This window comes from Pteronotus mesoamericanus, unplaced genomic scaffold, assembly GCF_021234165.1.
Source record: "Pteronotus mesoamericanus isolate MK-2021 breed Mesoamerican mustached bat unplaced genomic scaffold, CSHL_Meso_final contig_557, whole genome shotgun sequence".
Taxonomy (NCBI): domain Eukaryota; kingdom Metazoa; phylum Chordata; class Mammalia; order Chiroptera; family Mormoopidae; genus Pteronotus; species Pteronotus mesoamericanus.
In genome coordinates this window covers 3,682,172-3,701,342 of record NW_026555200.1, presented here as the reverse complement: position 1 = coordinate 3,701,342, position 19,171 = coordinate 3,682,172, and the positions used below count along the sequence as shown (strand labels likewise).

Below are 19,171 nucleotides of genomic sequence, written 5' to 3'. Positions count from 1 at the left end.
AGCAAACACCTAGGCACTGGTGCCTCCGCGTGTCCGCACAGTTGACGGGCTCCTGACAAGCCCGTCTGCACAGTCGGTAAATCAGGTTTCCCGTAGTGTGCTGTCAGGCCTCAACTTTACAACTAAATTTTAAAAGTTTTGCGTTTTGGTGTTTTAAATTCACTTGACACCCAATAATTCTGAACAAGGGTAGGAGAGAGGGAGACAACTTTTACAAGGACCTACTGTGTGCACAGTGGGGGACACTTTTCATTTATCGTCCCAGTGTCACCAACCAGCACTCTATTCTCGTTTATTGGTAAGGAAACTGAGGCTAAGAGCGGCTTCTCACGGTCACTCAGCTAATACCTGACAGGACTGGGTTTCCGTCCACGTCGGCCTTCTGCAAGGCCTGGTGCTCTCCCCTGCACCCCGTGCTCCTAAATTTTATCTGTCTCTTAAGAGAGGTCCACTTTGGGGGGAAGATAGGAAATACGATTTTTTAAAAATTATGTGATCATTTGCTAGAAATGAATCTGAAAATATCTGGTTTATTTAGTCAGCTTGTTATCATAAGAATTTGTACTTAACAGCCACAAAATCAAGTTTACCAGAAATTGTGTATTTTGGCCCCCGTGAAATACCCTGGGATTGGCGTTAAAAGTGACAGTTTAGCAGGACATCTGACCGTGGTTGGGGGGTTCCTGTGAGGACTCCGATTCCGAACGTCGTGCTTGTGACACAAGGGACACTCGCTTGCATTTGTAGGATGTCTCATCTTTGGGGACGGTGTTGAAAGTTGTAAGCCACGTTATACGTTGTCTACTCATTTTTAAAAAACTGAAGCCGCCCTGGAATGCGTGCAGAGGTCAGGCATTTTGGAAAGCCAGCTCTGTCAGGCTGTGTTCTCACTGTGACGTCGTCCACGGGGTTGGAATTCTTTACGAAGCTCGTCCGCTTTGCCCCTCCCCCAGCCCCGTGAACAGGTTGTCTCACCCCAAGGCAGTTAGTTGATGAGGAAAAAAAACCTTTGGAGGGATTTTGTTCTTAGATTTTAAATCCCTGGAGCCATATCTATTGGCATTAGTCCTACCCGCTGTCACAATTGCAATGTCATGGGGTCCCCAAAACACGTGTTAGGTTATAGGAAGCCTTGACCCCTATAAACAAGTCAGGTGCGAATCCCACTGATGGGAAAAAACCCAGCCCAGGAAACGTCTTCTCCCACCGCAGGACGTCAGATTCCTAAGAACTTCACAGCGACAGTAATAGAATTTCTAACGATTTCATCAATCAACACCTTCCCCCCATTTTCAGTTGCAACAATACAGCGTGGGATTTTGTGTGTTGTTACACAGATCCCACGCTGTATTGTTGTTATTCAGAACTCCAGGGAGAGGTAACTAGAATGTTGTTAACAGGAAAGCAAAGGGAAAGGGGAACGTTTCCATTTGAAGCTGTTTCCCTCAGAAGACATTCGCTAGGTTGGCCGCTGGACCCTGGCCCGCCTTGGGTATTGGCCCCCTGAGCTAGGAAGGGGCCCCTCTGCAGAGGTGCGCCGTCGCCCTCAGAGGCGGCGTTTCATTGAGCGCCTATTTCATGCCAAGTGCTGTTAGGAGCACTGTACATATATTGGATTACTCCTCACAACCACCCCATCATTGTCCCCGTTTTATAGATGAGGAAACCAAGGCTCCAAGAGGTTGCGCAACTTGCCATGGGTCCTGGGTGGTAAATAGGGACTAGGGCTCAGATCCCGGCAGCCTGGCTTCGGAGCCCGTCCTCTCAGCCATTGTTGCCTCTTTCTGTGTGTCTCCTCCATTAGACTCCAGTGAGGTCCCTTTAGGTGTGGTTCCCAGAGGCCCTGCGCCAGCCCGTGCATGTGATAGCCCAGGAAAGGGTAGCGAACGGGGCGGGTGGTGGGGCCGAGGCAGGTGGCAGCCACTGACAAGGCTCTGAGCAGGCTCGTTTTTCTGGCTGTCTTGGTTTGGGTCCTCAGGTAGTCGTTGCATTCAGGAGCCGTCCTCGCTGACATAGGGTTCCTTGCCACCCGACCTAGCTTTGCATGGGTGCAAAATCCAAATTGTCTCAGCAAATATTTGATATACCTGTCTTGGTTCAAGATTTAACTCAGTGAGAGCTCAGGAGTCATTATTAAACCTACGTGTTAAATACTACCTCTGGAGAGGTTCTAGAACATGGGTTTCTGTTTCCATGGAACTATGGGAAAGAACATCTGATGTCAACTGAGCCCAACTCGAGAGGTTTTCACCCTTTAGCTGAGTTGAGTCCCCTCTGATTCCAGTACGCATCGAGGGGAGAGGAATGGCGTGTACAGAAGGGATGCTTTCCTGCTAAGTCTCTGGGAGCGGGTGCAGCGGGGAGCAGAGGGCTGCGGGCTGGGGATCAGATGGAGCTCATGCCATGCAGGCTTCTGGAACTTGCAGGCACTGTTCAGCCGTGGCTACCAGAGGGAGTTTAACCAACACATACACTCCAAAGCAGAGTGCTGTTTACCTAGGTGGACTGTTGAGTTCCTTTCAGAGAACTGACAGATGCTTGATTGAGCCACTCAGCCAAGAATCTTGGTGCCTTGTAGCTGTTATCCATTAACAGTATTTGAAGAGATAGTCTGGGTTGACCTCCTGTTCTCAGCCTGCTTATATGTGCCCCATCAAGCACAGTGTGTATCAGTAAGATATTTAATTAAAACAAAAGTCTAGGACACACACATAAAGTAAATGCAAGCACAATCCATCACTTTGTTGGGGTCAGTACACAGAGTCCCTAAGGAAGGTGGCAGTCATCAGTTGAATAAACATTCTATTACGTTAGGAAGTCGCCTGTTTGACACACACACTTTTTCCTCGTCTACTGATTGTTTTTGAACCTCACTTGGTTGATAGACATTGGCCACGACAGATTTCTCAAGCCGACTAATAACTTAAGCTGCACAGGGGTATGTGTATGTGTGTACAACATCTGTCTTCAACTAATAGAACTATGACATAGTTACTCATCATATAAGCGAAGAACAAATAATGGCCGTCCAACTGTTGACCCTCAGGCTGAAAGGCAAGATCAACCAAGCGGAACTGGTTAGATCTTCCCGTGTCACCTTGTTTGGATTTGTTGTTGCTCAGAGAAAATGACGGGGCTTGCTTTCATTACTCCGGTCTTCGGCCGGGGGCCTCCCGTGTGTGTCTGATAGCAGCGGCCAGATGCCGACGCCGGTATCGATCTCCCGCGGGTGGGTGTCTGCAGTGGATCAGCCACTGTATCAGCAGCCCCTTCCCGGGGGAGAGTCGTCCGTGCTGCACAGCCCACTCCCTGACGTTTTCATGGAGTTCAAAGCTCGTGCTGGTTCGGTGCTGACATTTTGGATTAGCTGGTTGACTGGAAGGCCTGCTTCTTTCTATACACTGTGAAATTTATAAACCGCAGCAGCTGAGGGCTTAAAATGGCCGAACAGCCCCCAGCTGGCAGCAATTAAATACACCACAGACCTTTGGCTAAACCAAGGTTTGTGGAGGCCGAGTTGCTGCACATGCGCTGAACAGACTTATGTTGTAAACTACCTTTTATGTCGAGTGCTAGTTAGTAAGAGCTGCTGTCAGCGAAGGAAAGGTGAGTGGGTGGAGTTTTGCCACCTCTTGTTTAATGACCTGTTATGCCCAGGACATTGTCCCACATCTGCCCTGGGAGCAGCCGGACTTCCCAGCAAAGGTGGTTGCGAGGAAAGGAGTGAGGCCAGTAGCGGAGGCCAGGGGCTGGTCCTGGGGTGGCCCGTCAGTGGTGGGCCCGAGCAGCGTGGCCGTTGGTCTTTCTGCTCTGGGGCCCGTGGGCAGGCACTATAGCCACCTTGCTGTTGTACTGGACACCGCGGCCCCTTAGGTGGAAAGAGAAGGTGGGAAGGAACAGACAGCAAGACTCCATTTTGATACCCAATCGAGCAGCAAAAATTTGAGTCTAGACCAGTGCTGTGTAGTATACAATTTACATTTACTTTAAATTTTTAAAATTCAGTTCCTTTGTCACACTGGCCTCATTTCGGGTGGTGCGAGGAGAGATTACTAGGCTCTCCTAAATGCATTGTGTGTGGAGTATAAATGTGTTCAGCCCCTTTGAGAACAGTCTGAATTTTGTTGGGCGAACATCTGTGCCCTGCGGTCCAGCACATCCCTCTTAGACGTGGGACTCTTGCCCGTGTTCCCCCGGAGCATCTACGGGGATGCTCACTGCAGCACTGTTTGTAAGGGCGGAGCTTGTCAGCAGCCCCCGGGTTCTCAACAGGAAGATGGATGAACGATGGTGTATCTGTGCAAGAGAATAGGAATAAATAGGCACCATAAATGAATGATACAGCTGCACACAAAAGCATGACTGAGTCTTAGCAATGCGACTTCAAGGAGGAAGAAATAAGTCCCAAACATAAAAAAGCATTGAAATCCTTTTTCAAAAGCTCAAAACAGCTGAAACCAAAGAATATAACAAGGCTATTACCGGAGCATACTTTGAAATGTGATAAGTCTACCTGAAAAAGAAAAGCAAGGGAATGATAAATACAGGCTTCCGGATAGTAGCTGTCTCAGGTGGAGCACGGTTGTGCTGCAGGGAGGGGACAGCAGGGGGCCACAAAGACAGACGCAGTCTCGGTCAACAACGGCCTCCTTGTGCTGGCGCCTGTGGTTTCCGATGTTTATGACATCACTTAAAACGAATGACGACAAGCCCGATGATGAGAGGGGGCCTTGAGCCGAGGGTAACGGTGAGTCCGGTGTTAAAGGGAAAAAAGGGGTCCTTGCCCTCCAGGTGCTGATAGGTTCCCAGGAACACGCATGAAAGTGACCTGTCACTCACCGAGGTTCTTGCGATAGTCCTGAGTCAGAGTGGGAACCAGACAGGACTCTGTTCCGTGCGGTCCTGCCGTTTCAAAGGGCTGTGTGACTGTGTGGTGTCGGTGTTGGTATGTGAGAAAAACAGCTCCGTCATGCAGTGGCCTGCCCTGAAGAACATCGCCTTCAACTTTTTGCTGGCTTGCAAGGTTTGAAAACGCCAGCTTCTTGGTTTTTGTTTATAATTCTCTGATCACTTTGGGGACTAAATGTATTCACACACGGCGATTTTAAGCATCTGTCTGCCCCCAACCTCCCACTTCAACCTCAGGATTAAAATTCTAGTTGAGTTTCGGAGCAGGAAGATTGTTTTTGAGGCACCAACAGCGGTGAGGTAATAGGGGAGGTTGTGGGGAGCACCCCTCCAATCCAGCTTTCGGCTTCTAGTAAGAAGGTCTCTGAGTCCCCCCTTCTAGAAGTGGTCCCGATGTTTATGAAACTGTGAGAGAGACTGTGCTTCCTCTGACAACAGAAGCGAACCCGGTCCCCCTTTTCTTCTGTGTCGCGTGGAAGATGGGCTTGAGGGCCGCGGTGGGCCCTCCCGCCGGCGCAGTCTGAGCGCTGTTCCCAGCTCGCCTTGGGCATTTGGTTGATCCCAAAATGAGGACCTTGGACATGGTAAGAGAGTTTGCAGGCTGCTGGGAAGACAGAGAAGATGAGCAACAGACAGGCAGTGTGGACCCCAGGGAGCCACCCTGCTTTTGCGTGCGCTGTGTCTGGGCAGGTTTGGAGGCTGCAAGTCAGAGGGCAGCGCATGGGGAGTAGGGGTGAGGCTGCGTCGCTGAGATCAGGGTGGGGGGAGGCCCTCAGGGAGTCACCGCGGGAAGAAATCACTGACTGTAGCAGAAAGCTATTCGATAAGGTGATAATAGGGGCGCACTTACTTACGCTCCCAACTATCCCACAGTTGTGACAAGAGGTGATTTCCAAGGGCTCCGATCCAGAACCAGGCCGCCTTTCCTCAGCGTCTCTGGCTTCCTGGAACCCTGTCGGGGATGTTGAGGGCCCGTTATGTGTTTTCTCCTCTTTGGTAGCTTGTTTCTCCCATTCGCGGTGCTAATGAGAAGGTGGGTTCTTCGGAGGGAAACACATGGGTCAGCAGAGGTGTAATTCTGCGACTTTGCCCTCAGGCCCTTGCTGCGCTTGGATGGTCAGCGAACTGGACAGACCCACCCTGACCTTTCTCTCAGGAGGTGGGGATCCCAGCTGGTTCCCACTTTGCCTTGACTTTGCTGGCTTTGAAAGCTCAGGCTGCCGTCTTCAAGCTCTCCACCACAGTTCCCTTTTTTTTTTTTTAGCTCCAGTGTCACATTGGCCGTTACGCCTGCCCCCACCTACGAGTACATTTGTTCATTTGTTCATCTAACGTGTGTTGCTTCTCTGCCATGAGTCGGGCACCGTTCTAGTTTTCAGGATAGCAGGGAACGAAACAAAATCCCCCTTCCCCTGGCGCTTACAGCCCCGATGGCGAGCCGAGATGTGAAGCAAGTGTGTTTTGCGCGCATGACTGACCCGATCTCAGTCGTATTTTGAAAGGGTCATTCACATTGATACACGGACAGTGGACAAGGGTAGAAATTGAAAGAGTAAGTTCTAAGGTTCTTGTAATAATCCATTACAAATCCAGAGATCATTTGTTAGTGATGGCAGAGAGGGAGGCCTAGTTGGATTAGAGATATATATGGAAACCTAGCCTGCGGACCTCCCAGGAGATTGGGGAAGGTGTTGAAAGGCGGTGAGGAACAGGCCCCGTCACATCCCTCTTGGAGGGGCCTTTGGCCCTCTGCCACAGTAGCCCAGGACCTCGCTGGGGGACAGAATAGTAGGACCCCCCCTGGGGGAGAGGACCTTGACTAGGCTGCCCCAGGCTGTGTTTGGAGTGGTGGTGGGCATCTCACCAGGCAGGGGGACAGGACAGGGCTCTCTGCCGGGAGAGCCCCCCACGCCGCCGCCCCCGTTTCCTTCGTTGCCCCGATCGGCTGGCGTTGTCCCAGCAGCTGCCACCTCTCCATGGGTGGGGGGGTGCAAAGCAGCCTTCACCCTGCCCCCAGCCCTGCAGTCCGAAGCGAACAGGGTGCCTGAGTCTTGAAGGAGGAGCAGTTGAGGCTCTGCCTAGTAGGAGTGCGTGAGTATGTGAAATAAACAGAGCTATTTTTCACCCGTTCCTTGGGTGCAGGTCATAGAGACTTCCTTACCGCCTCCTAACATCGCCCTTGAAGAGCACGATTAGTAATACTCAGGGCACTCTTTTGACTGAACTTTAAAAAAACTATCGCTGGATTTCTGGCTTTCCGGCACACAGCAAACATCGCCCAGGTGTGGGACGTCAGATGTCCTGACCTGGTGAGCAGAGCACTGGCCTGGGCCCAGGAGTGCTTCGCCGCTGTCCCAGTTTTGCAGCTAACCCACGGCGCGTCCTGTGGCAACTTGCTGACTTTCTGCCCACGTCATCCCCCTGCCCATCCCCCCAGCGCACTTGCCGCCCTCGCGCGTAAGTTTCCACGCTATGGTCAGGACCTGGTTCGGAGGTGCGGACCCAGTGTGTCGGCCCGTTCCTCCCTTCTAGATGGGTCTAGAGAGGGGCGTTTTGCTTCAGTGGAATCCAGGAACAAATAATGAAAAGTACAGCAAGTACAAGGCCGAGGACAGAGCCGGCACACTCTTATCAGCCATCTGAAATATGCACAGCCTTTCCAAAACAAATACGGACTCCTGTTTCTAGGAAAACACCAAAAAGTACTTATCAATTATCCCGTATGTGGTTTGTGGACAAAGACAACACCAGCCTACCCTGAAAGCCGCAGCAAAGCAGATTCCTCTAGGCAGCCGACAGCTGAGTGGCATGAGCTAGAGCCACTGCAGGACGCAGGCTGCGGCCTGGGCCCATCCAGCGGCCCTTTCTTGTCTCTGCCGTGACTCCTGGGCCCCCACCCTGTACCCAGGCAGCCGAGCTCATCTTAGAAGAAAAGCAGATGCCAGGTGTGTGCTTCTTCCATGCCCAGGGCCCCTCATTCTTCTTCCTGAACCCCTGCGAGTCCAGAGATGCTCCTCCCGGACAGATGCCCAGGAAAGCGGGGTTTGACCAACAGGAAGTCCAGTAAGGACACCCATGACAGGTGTACCCTCTACTGGGGGCCAGCCCCCATTCTGTCAGGCACAGGCTTGATAGGCATTATTTTATCTGATCTTCAGAGCAGTCCTACGAGGTAGGTGTCGGCGTCCCATTTTACGGAGAAAACTGGAACCGAGGGTGAAAGAGGTTCACTGGCTTGTCCCCGGTTCCATAGCTAGAAAACGTGAAGGCACGAGGTTCTAATTCAGAACCAGGATCTTTAACCCCAGGCTCACTATGCTTCCACAGCGAACACTGTGCTTTCGTTCCACTCACTCGGTTCAGAGGGTGTCCTGCAGTAAGCAGTGCTTTTGTCTTAGATGAGGCGGGGAAATCATTTTAACCTAACCCCTGGCCTCTTCGCTTTTTGTCCACTCGCCCGTCTAGGACTCAAGCGCATAGGGTGCGGAAACCGCGCTGCTGCACGGGGCCCCAGGGCCTGCTTCCCCGCTACTCCGAGAGCCAGGCGGAAGGGCAGGAGCAGCTCTTCAAGCTGACGGACAACGTACAAGACGAATTGTAAGTGAGGAACCGGTCACGTGGCTTCACCGAGTTGTCTTTTCTGTCTCTGAGCCTGGGAAGTTCTTATCCGACCACCGGATAAGTACCATCCTGACCCTGAGACCTTGGAACTGACGATTCCTTGGCCCAAATGTTCTGTAGGTTCGGATAGAACTGCTTGAAAACAGCCTTTTACTTAAAGCAGTGGTTCTCAAACTGGGTTTCAGAGTGAGACCTTAATGTTTTATTTCTAGAAAATGGTAGTTTCTTCCTAGTTAGAGCAAAAAGAGAAGATAATAAAAGCTCTCAATTTTAAGGGTACTTTTTTCCCTGTAAAATTTTCCTAAACTTTGATGTTCTGTTGTTTGCTCCTGAAAGCTGGTGAAACAAAACAGATAAACCGATAACAAGTAGTAGCTGAAAAATTGGGGAATGCAGTTTTCTTACAATTGTTATGGTACTCTCTGATTGTGGAGCCTCCCATTCCTGGGATCTTACAGCATTTTACACTAGTGAAATTATCCCAAGCTGATATGATAGAATTCAGTATATCACGATTTAAGGTGCTCTGCAGACACCTCTTCATGTACAAGGCTCCCTGACCTAAATAGGTATCAGAACCACCAGCCCAGAGAAAGCAGTCAGTGAGACCTGACGAGTAGCAAAATGCTAGTTTAATTTCTTTTAATGCTGATATATCACCTTTAAGATGAAGCCAATTGGGGATGTTTCTGAGGACCACGACTGTGTCTTCGTGGGTGGGAAAGTGTCTGAAGTGGAGGTTAACTCTCAGGATAGCCTTCGGTGTCATTGGTAGAGACAGCGGTAAACTGACCTTGTCTCGTATTTTTGTAGCCGTGCCTGAATGGGGACATCAGAACTCAAGCTCAGAATTCATTTGTTGCTCCCTGGGTGTGTTTTGTGTCACGGAAGCCCCTGCAGGGTTGCAGGAAGGCTCCCGATGAAGGGGGTGCGTCACGTTGTCTTGGCTCTGGCCGCTCTCACAAAGTACCGTAGACTGCGTGGCTTAAACAGCAGCATTTATCTTTATTTTCTTAAGTATAACCCTCACATTTAATAAGACATACAGTGTGAATCCAGGTCATTCCTATGAACATTGACTATGATTGTTCAGGATCCAAGCTCTAGAGAACGCATCTAAAAATCTTCCAACCTGTCATCCATTTTTCAGTCAATGATGTTTTAGTTTCAGTCGAATTTATTTTCTTATACTTTTGGAGGTTGGGGAGTTCAGGGTGAAGGTGATGCCCAATCTAGTTCCTGGTGAGGGATCTCGTCCTGGCTTGTGATGGCCCCCTTCTCACTGTCTCCTCTCATGACCCAGAGAGAGAGATCTCTGTCTGGTGTGTCTCATAAGGGCACTAATCCTGTAGGGTCAGGGCCTCGCCCTTATGACTGCAGTTAACCTTAATTACTTCCATGGGGGGGTGGCTTCAACGTAGGGATTGAGGGGGGCCCAGTTCAGTCCATAGCACACATCTCTAATGCGCCCTGTCCTCTTACTCTGGCCTCAGCTGCGGCCCTCATTCCGACACCCCGAAGCCCAGTGCGGTTCCACTCCAGGGAGGACCGCACTCCCGCTTCGCCGGGGTGAGGACCGGGCGCCATGACTGCCCCTTAAGCTGCTCTGCTGGTGGGGGTTTCGGCCTTTGGGTCAGAGGCCCAGAGTCATCCCTCCTGTGCGGCAGGGCGTGGGGCAGAGTCTGCTAGTCTGGCAGCCCCGGAAGGGCTGGGAGTTTTGCCTGTGTGTTCACGGGAGAGGCCTCAGCACCTAGAGCGGTGCCTGACACGTACTGGGCACTCGGGAAATGTCGGTTCATGAGTGACAGCAGGACGGCTGCCGTTACTGGTGTGTGTTCACTTGTCCACCTTTGGCGGGGCGGGGGGGGGGGGGGGCGGTCACAGGTTGAGAGTATAAATGACTGTATATGGTGCCTTTAGTTTACATCTGTGAAAGTCATTTTCCTTGCGAGAGTCACTTTCAGTAGAAGGACATGTGCCGAAAGCACAGGGAGAAAGCGTGTGGCCCGGCTACGGCCGGTGGCTCCCAGGGAGAGGCGTGCTCTGCGAGCAGGCACGGAAAGCCGAACCCTGGGGTCCAGGCGAGGTCAGTGAGGTCGATTTCCTGAACCCCTGAAATTCGTGTGAACTAGGAGGAGATACTGGCACGGATGGGTTTTGATTCCAAAGATGAAAGCCGCGGGTCCCCACCCCTGTGTGGAATAGGCCTCGCCAGCGAGTGTGGGAGGGGTGCGCGACCCTCGCCTTCCTCAGTGTGCAGGGGAGAGGTCATCGGGGAGTGGCCCGCGTTCCTCCGATGTGTCCCCAGTTGTCAGGCTGGGTCCTCGCGGTGACGTGAACATTAGAATCGTCACTTTGCAGGAAAAGGGTTTTCAGGAAAAACACACCGAGTGCCAAATTATACCCCTGACTTTTATCCTGGAATTGTAATTAAAAACATGTTTACAGACCTAATTATTTGCATATTTTCCTTCAGAGTTAACCCCTTAAAAGGGTCTTTAATACCTTGCTCTACTGTTCTAACTAAATGTTTCCACATTTTTTTCCAGTTAGACTCACTGTTTCACTTGTGGAAAATATTGTGTAATTACTTCCTGATGTAGTGAAAACCCCGCAAAGTCCCAGCGCCATGGTTACTTCAACTCTGTGCTCCCAGATCAAGTTTCATTTAATTTTTTCATTTTATTTAATTAATTAGTATTAAAAAGATAGTTACTGACATGATTTAAGGTCTAGCCAGCTGAAAAGGCTTTAGTTTCAAATGAATCAAATATTTCTCTGGTATGTTGCAGAATCACCATTGATTCCCATTTTTCTCAATTTGGTTTTGAAATAGGATCCTGACTTAAGCTGATGTTAAAATTCGCCCTATCTGATTAGATTAATTTTTCTCTATGGCTAGTGTCTATCTGTAGCCAGGAGCCTCATTTTCACTGAAACGAAGAGAGAGAGAGGAAGGGAAGGAGGAAGGGAGGGAGGGGTACCTGTTTTCATTTCTAACCCTTCATCACAGATAGAGTTGCATCCTGGCATCGTAAGCATTAGAATGGCTCTTACCTTTTCAAAAAGGGCGCCCGTGAGCCACCCACATGACCCGAGAAGTGGCTCTAGCATCCTGTTTCCTGAATTTTGACAATCGGATTGTATTTTCAAAATACAGTTTTACAAAATGACATGTATGAGATTTTCTTAATGTAGCAAACAGAGCCCTGACCGGTCGGGCTCAGTTGTGGGGCGTCGTCCTGAAAGGTGGGAAGGTTCGATTCCTGGTCGATGCGCAGGAGAGGCAGCCAGTTGGCGTTTCTCTCTCACATCGACGGTTCTCCCTCTCTTTCTTCCTACCTTCCCCTCTCTCCAAAAATAAATTAATTAAATTAAATACAGAAAAATTATAAAAAGGAAAACAAAATAGCCAGTGAACCCACCAACCAGATAAGTCTTTTCTCTTTTTGATTAAATAAACTCATGCATGGTTAGCAAATTCAAAGGACACAGAAAGAAATAAAATCAAGAGTAAAATTCTTCTTCCTCGTACCCTTTGTAAACATAGTGTTTATGGTGCTCTGTATCTTGTCTGTCCTCCTTGAGAAGTTGCAGACAGAAATCAGGAATTTTTTTCTGAGCCCAGGTTACAGTGTTGATTTTAATAGCATGTAATTATGAATATAAACCTTACAGTAGTAATATATATGGTCTAAAAGCAAGAACAAAAGACTGGTTCTTCTGAGGAATGGGATAGAATTCATTGGCTTCCTTTTCTAAACCATGAAGTACTGTCATCTATCAATAACCATTGACACTTAGAGCATTGGACATTCTTTGATATGCCACTGAAATAAAACTTTCATTTGGCGGGTTTCCCAGCCATTCTGACCAAGGCTAATGGCTTGCTACGTCTTGAATACATAAGACCAGGAGTTCTGAGAGGATTCTTCAGCTCTACTACAGGGGACAATATATCCAGCATCCGAAGCTGCACGTGCTCAGCCAAGTCCCCTCGGACCCTACGCTGTAATCTCATCGTCATGTCTGGACTACCTAACCCTTAAATTCACTGGCTCCTACTTACTGTGTGCCAGGGCGAGTGAGAAATTCGCTCTTTCCTTGACGAGTGTGTAGTCTAGCCGGGGAAACAGACAATATTACCAACTCTCTGTAACACGTGACTGCTTTGAAAATAGAAGTGTGAGCCATGAGGGGGTGGGGCTGCAAGGGGAAGGGTTGATTTATGCCTGAAAAGCTGGGGGACGCTGCAGGCCAGCGGCCTGGCCCTGCAGGGTGGGGAGGACTGTGCCAAGGAGAGAAGAGAGAAGGTCACGTGGGGCGTGGAGAAGGCATCACCGCCTGCCGCAGAGGGAGGGTCTGAAGCTGTTGTGGATGCTGCCCCCGGTGTTGCTGAGGGAGCCCCGTGGGGCTCGTGGGGTGGGGTGTTGTGAGTGATCGTGAGCCTTGCCAGATTCACCCCCGTCCGTGAGAGCCTGGGTGTGCTCAGAACATGATGGGGACCGTGGCCACTCCTTTTTTTTCTCTCCGAAGATACTTTCTGACATTGAGTCCAAGGTCACAGTGTCCTCTTTCTCTCCTTAAAGGAGAGTTACAAGTGAAACTTCTAACCAACGTTTAAAATCCTGTTTTTTTACAGAATTAATTACAGTACTTACAGCAAACTACAATGTGTCCCCAGAACCCTGAGTGGCCTCTCTCGTTCTCCTGTTTGAGGGATAAAGCTTATCCAGAGGTTTCTTTCTGGCCACATGCTTCTGCTCTCCCTCCCTCTGAGTTCCTAATAGGTCTGAGAATAGCAGGACACACTCAGGATCAGCTGAGGCTTCCTTCCTCTGTGTCAGCGCACGAGGTCTTCCAGCCGTCGCTCCGTCCTGGGCTGCGTGCCGCCCTGCGTGGAGCGTGGTCACACGGGGCACGGAGAGTGGAAAGCCCAGTGTCTGGACTCAGTGATCATTGGGGGGACCCTGAGCCCCTCAAGTGAACCCTGTGGAGGCCCGTGGGGGGCAGGCCCCCTGCAGGGGGGCGGCCAGGGAAGGAGGGCGGTGCCGTGGCTTCACGGCTTCGTGGCTGCGGAGCAGAAGGGGAGAAGGCGGCCATGGGCCGAGGCGCCAGCGCGAGTGCTGCTGTGGCCCCGCTTCTCTCACACCCTGGTTTTTGGCTCCTGTCTCCCAGCAACGAGTTTGGAGTTGGTCTCCATTACAAGAGGGACCCCCTCATCCCCAGTTCAGTTTCCATTATTCTTTGATGTGGTTTCTAGATTCTGTAATTTAAAAAAAGTGCGCGCGCCCACCTGAGCGTCTGGCTGTGGGCTGCTGAGGAAGCGGCCAGGGAAAACGAGGGCAGAGCTGTTTGCAAGGCCGGTCCCTGGCTTCTTGCTCAGCCCACGGCAGGGGACCCTGGTGCTCCAGCTGCCCGCTGCGGCCTCACCGCCTCCCTTTCTCCTCCTCCTGCTGCTTGTACCCTTGGCTCGGACCTGCTTTTCCATCTGAAGAGACATTAGAATGTTTCATGTAAAAGTCAGGAAAATGTTATTGTTTGCAGTAGCTCTGGGCTCACAGAGCAGAGATCTGTGCCCATGTACTGCTCCCATCTCCTCCCATTTCTGTATGGCCTTGAATTCTTTTGATCTCACTAACTTTGTGGCTGAAGCTGGCAGGTAGTATCACCTCTATCCGATGAAGACCCTGAACCGTGAGCAAAGCGATCGGCCTGGCCAGGGCCAGGCACCCGGCCTCGAGCCCACGCCGCGGGCAGTGCCACCCGGCACAGCCGCCCAGCTCAGGGCCACCCCTCCCCAAGGGGTTCCGGCCTGAGCGAGGACTTGCACCATCTGTGCCGTCTTGAAAAGGAGTCTGTTTTAAAGCCTATAAAAGTTGCAGTGGAAAGCGCACTAATAATGTCAGCCGCTCCGTCCCGGGGGCGAGAGCAACTGCCGGGACAGAAGAAAGGCCTCAGCCCTTTTCAAGGCCGCGCGTAAATGTCAGCCACGGGGGGTGCCAAATGGGGTGAGAGGGGGCAAGGGCGAAGGGACAGAAGGGCCCCATCCTGTGCTGGACCAGAGGAACAAAAGTCATCTCAGCTGGGGTTTTAATGCGCGTTCCTGCTCTGGCCCCCGCTGCGGGGGCCGGCCTGTGGCGTCGCCCTTGAGAGCCGCGTTCAGCCTGAGCAGCTCCACCTGGGCCACCGGCGCTCCAGAACTGGCGGCTGGTTTTCAGTTTTTACCTAGTTTCCCAGCAAGTTCAGCTGGCCCCGCAGCACTTCCTCGCTGTCGGGAAGCTTCGTCACCTCTCTCTTTTTTCCTGCCTCTCTCTGTCTCCTTTTCTTCCTCCAGACCAGCAATTTCAGGTCCTCTGCAAGCCCAGTCTGTAAGTGATAAAGCTGCCTCCTCGATACACACTCTCAGGGCTGGGATGTGGGAAAGTCTGTGCCAAAGTGTCCTGAACACCAAAAGCATCTGGGTCTTTCTAACTTGGGTATCAAGACTTTGCAAGTCTACATTCTTGGCATTGCCCACCAGTTAGAATAGAACAATGAACTCCACTTCTTGTCACGTGAGGCCGTGGTTTAAATGGTGGCTGGAGCAGGCAGATACTCGGCGGTGATGCTCAGGGAGGCGGGGCGAGGATGCGGGCCCCACGGTCCCATCCGCTCGGTCAGAGCCGATCCTATCCAGGACCCATGAAGAGGGCAATGAGTGTCTGGCAGTGCCTTTGAAGGTATGCAGTTCAGTGTTCGAAGGTGGGGCGAGGCTGAGCGTTTTGTGGGGAAACTGCCCGCGAAGCTTCCCGGAGATGGTCGAGCTTGTGAGTCCCCCGATGGGGGATGTGGGTAGGTTGAGAGACACTGCGTGTTCTGAATGCAGCGTGGGGCGGGGGGCGCGCCGAGCCCCTACAGTCTGTGACTGGCACATGCCTGGGACTGAGCGGGAAGCTGCCCGTCCAGCAGCAGGCCCTGCCACCGCCACAAAGCCGGCCTGGGCCCCGGCCCCCAGCAGCTCCCGGGGGCGCAGGGGGTGGGGGCCTGGGCTGCGAGCGACTGCGCTTGCAAATTCTCTCAGGACATCAAGGCCCAGGGGGCCGCAGCTTGACAGCCAGCCTGTGGTCAGCTCTTAGTATTCTTGCCGTCATCTGTTCTCCTTCGCTGTCCCCCTGACATCGCCGCCCCATTGTGGAAGGCTGTCACAAGATGCGGTGGAGGCAGCCAGGCCCCGGAGAGCTGTCACAGCGCTCACCAAGGGTCACTGCTCTCCATTCAGCAGCTGAGCTGAGAGGTTTGATTTGCATAAATTTCCACTTTAAATCTGGGAGCTCCGTGAAGGAAGAGGAATGAGCGTTTTTCTGAGTGGCTCTAAAGCCCCTAGAAGCAATGCCTCAGAAAGTTACGAAACCCAAGATTATAACTTTTCTAGCCAAAGCACCTTCTAACTGCTGGAGTTTTCTGAGAACGGAGTGGAGGTCTCACAGGCTGCCTGTCACTGGAGGTGCTGAGCGGAGACCCGGTGGCCCCGTAGAGCTGAGCAAGGCAGGAAGTAGATGTCCGTGTGCAGACGGGAGAACGTCGTGCCGTCTCTCCTCGCGCCCTTGGGTGCCCCGTTAGTCCCGCTTCCTCGCCTTCCACCTCCCCTCCCGGCCTGTGTCTTAGCTGCTGGCGTTGAGCTCCCCTGTGACCAAGGAGGACTTTCTCAGCTGCTTCAGTCAGCATTTAAAGACGTTATTTTTTTCTTCCTCTGTTTTGCCCAACAAAGCATTGTTACAGTTATCCCTAAGCCTCACGCCCCCGAATGCCTCACTGGAGGCGGTCGGCACCCTGCACCCACTTGGCTGCGACACCTCGTGTGAGGGGCCGCGGTGCCAGCCCCACTTTGACCCCTAATTTATAAATGAGGAAACGGGGGTTCAGAGCGACTGAGCCACTTGCCCAAGGTGGAGTGAGGGCGGGAGCCTGGCGTCAGGGTCAGGCCTCTGGGCAGGGGGTGCCCCAGCCCACGCTGCCTCCTGCTGGCGCTTCGACGGGGCGGGGGGGTAGGGGGGGAGTTCCGCACCTGTCTGACTCCGCCTCTCCTCTGCAGCTTCATCGCGGTGGAGAACATCGACAGCTACTGCGTGCTCATCTCCTCCAAGGCTGTCTACTTCCTGAAAAGCGGAGACTATGTGGACCGGGAGGCCATTTTCCTAGAAGTCAAGTACGACGACCTCTACCACTGCCTTGTCTCCAAAGACCACGGGAAGGTGTACGTGCAGGTGACCAAGAAGGCGGTGAACACGAGTAGCGGGGTGTCCATCCCCGGCCCCTCACACCAGAAGCCCATGGTGAGTGCGTGCGCGCCGCCCGCCCCCCTGGCAGAAAGGGCCCAGTGCGCCTGCCCTGCTCTCGCTCCTCGGTGGGATGCACTTTAGGGCTAGGCTGCGCTGCTCTCAACCCCCCGGGGCGCCGCCTCTCAGTCCCCTACACCCGAGTGACTAGGGCAGTGTCCTGGTGTGCACCGGCTTCTCTGCTGTCTCTCCTACGTAACAGTGGGAAACTCACTTCTTTTTTGTCTGTGCAAAGAAGCAATGCCTAGCAGAGGCCCTTACCCAGGAATAGTGCTCAATAAATATTTGTAAATAAAATGTATACTTTGCCTCCAAAGGTTAGAAGACACTGTCATGGCAGGACTTTTAAATAATAATGTCACTATTAATAATCAGCATTCATTAAGGGCTTACTATGTGCCAGGCTGGATACTAAGTACGTCTTACAGATCATTTGATGCTGGATGGAGTGTCATTGTCCCCACTTGTCTGGTAAGGAGGCTCAGTGACAGCAAGTGACTAGGTCAAGGTTACACGGCCACCGGCAGAAGGAGCTGTCCCGTGTGGAGGGACCGGTGGCTTGGCAGGAACCTGCATGAGGAAGCGCCGCCTTGGCCGTCTTTGGAGGTAGTATCTTTTCATGAAGCCCCGGGCTCGCCCTGCCCTTTTCTGCCCGGTGCGCCGGGCTGCCAAGCCTGCGTGTGAGAGCGGCGTGTCACTCAGAGGGGTCCTGCTTATCTCGGGGTCTTTCTACGGAGCAGAAATAGCAACCGACCTTATCGGGCCCCTCTCCTTTGACCTTCTCTCTGCTCAGGAATGCACTGGGGTTTGGTTTGGCTTGTACAGGCTCCCCTGGGGTCACTGGCTTAAGTCAGGGCTGGGAGATTAGAATAGAGTTAACACCCAAAAGTACGAGTTATTTCGACAAGTTCCTTGGCGTGATGGGGAGCCTGGCCCAGCTGCATCTTTGCCCCTTCCAAGGCAAGTGAGCGGCTAAGACAAGACAGACCTCGAGGCGTTTGAGTGCTGGTGCTTTCCCTCTTTGACCACCACCAGACTTTGGGTTGGATCCCCAAGGCACAGCCCTCTGTCCGTGCTCCTGGCCCTCACGGGAGTCCCGCCGTCAGGTGGTGACTGCGGGCCACACCGTCACCTGGGGGGTTTGGTAAAGACACAGGCTCCAGGAACGACCCTCCGCTCCCCTCCCCCAGACCGTGAATTAGCGCAGACCCGCAGTAGGGCCCCGGAGGCTGTTTCTTAAAAGTGTGCCCGTCCTGGCTTCTGCAGCCGGTCTGCGCCCGTGCGCCCCCGGGGCTGGTCGCTCATTCCCTGCTGTCTTCCAGGTCCATGTGAAATCGGAGGTCCTCGCCGTCAAGCTGTCACAAGAAATAAACTATGCAAAGAGCCTGTACTATGAACAGCAGCTGATGCTAAGACTCAGTGAAAATGAGGAACAGTTGGAACTGGACTCCTGAGGGGGCCCAGCGGCCGGGCGGTGCGCTCCGGACCCAGCCCCCCTCAGAGGCCTAGATGGGAGGCCGAACCAGAGTATGGTTCGGGGGCCGACACCAAGAACAAGGAGAAGTATATGCTAGTGGCGGAGATGAAGGGAAACCAACCGTATTAATCTGTGGGGTGGGGGTTACTTTAGATTATGGGGAAGAAATTTTTAAAAGGTATTGGTTGAATAACGTAAAAAAAAAAAAGTGTCCGGAGCTGAATCTAGTTTTTGGATTGCCCTGTATTTTGTTAACATGTATATATGTACACCTGTGTGTTTGTAAATATATAGGCGCGTTTCCAAACAGGGCCTGTGATGTGTGTAAAGGCTTGTTAACTGTAAAGTAATATAAAATTATATTGGATCTTCTATTGCACTAATTCTATATATCTGATTCAGGGTATTCCCTATAAAAGGCACTCTTGAAAGGTGACGAACTTGAGGTTGGAAACCAGAGAACTCCCAGCAAAGTGGACTGGCTGTGGTGGGGTGGGATGAGGTGGGGTTGGGTGTTTGGGGAGGGGAGGGGCCCAGCCCAGCCGCCCTGGGACCCCCTGGGACTGGGGTGGGGGCGGGGCCAGGGTGGGGCGGGGCAGAGCTGGCCCTGGCAGAGGGGGTGGGAGAGTGGCTCGGAAGCCCAGCTGTGATTTATTTGTCACCCACATTTTAAAGGTAGATGTTAGATGATCACAAATTATTTTATCTGCCTGTCTCCTCGGCTTTCTCCTGACAAGTCGTGCCAACCTAAGTTTTTCCTGGGTTATTATCAGAGACAGTTTGAAACATGGGTAGGCTCTGCTGGTTTAGAAGGGGAAAAAATCCCATAGAAATCTTCGTTTTAACA

At 52.1% G+C, this 19,171-nt stretch overlaps 1 protein-coding gene across 6 annotated transcripts in view; it reads left to right on the top strand.

The window, feature by feature from the left end:
* The window catches only part of VPS13D (vacuolar protein sorting 13 homolog D), a 224,503-nt gene extending 205,679 nt beyond the window's left edge, over positions 1-18,824 (top strand). For all 6 annotated transcript variants that reach the window (XM_054579727.1, XM_054579726.1, XM_054579725.1 and 3 more), the window contains 3 exons: positions 8,374-8,505; positions 16,604-16,844; positions 18,170-18,824. In XM_054579727.1, coding sequence (XP_054435702.1) covers positions 8,374-8,505; positions 16,604-16,844; positions 18,170-18,301 — 505 coding nt within the window. In that variant the 3' untranslated portion in view covers positions 18,302-18,824. The remainder of the gene's footprint in view (positions 1-8,373; positions 8,506-16,603; positions 16,845-18,169) is intronic.
* Positions 18,825-19,171: the final 347 nt, after the last annotated feature.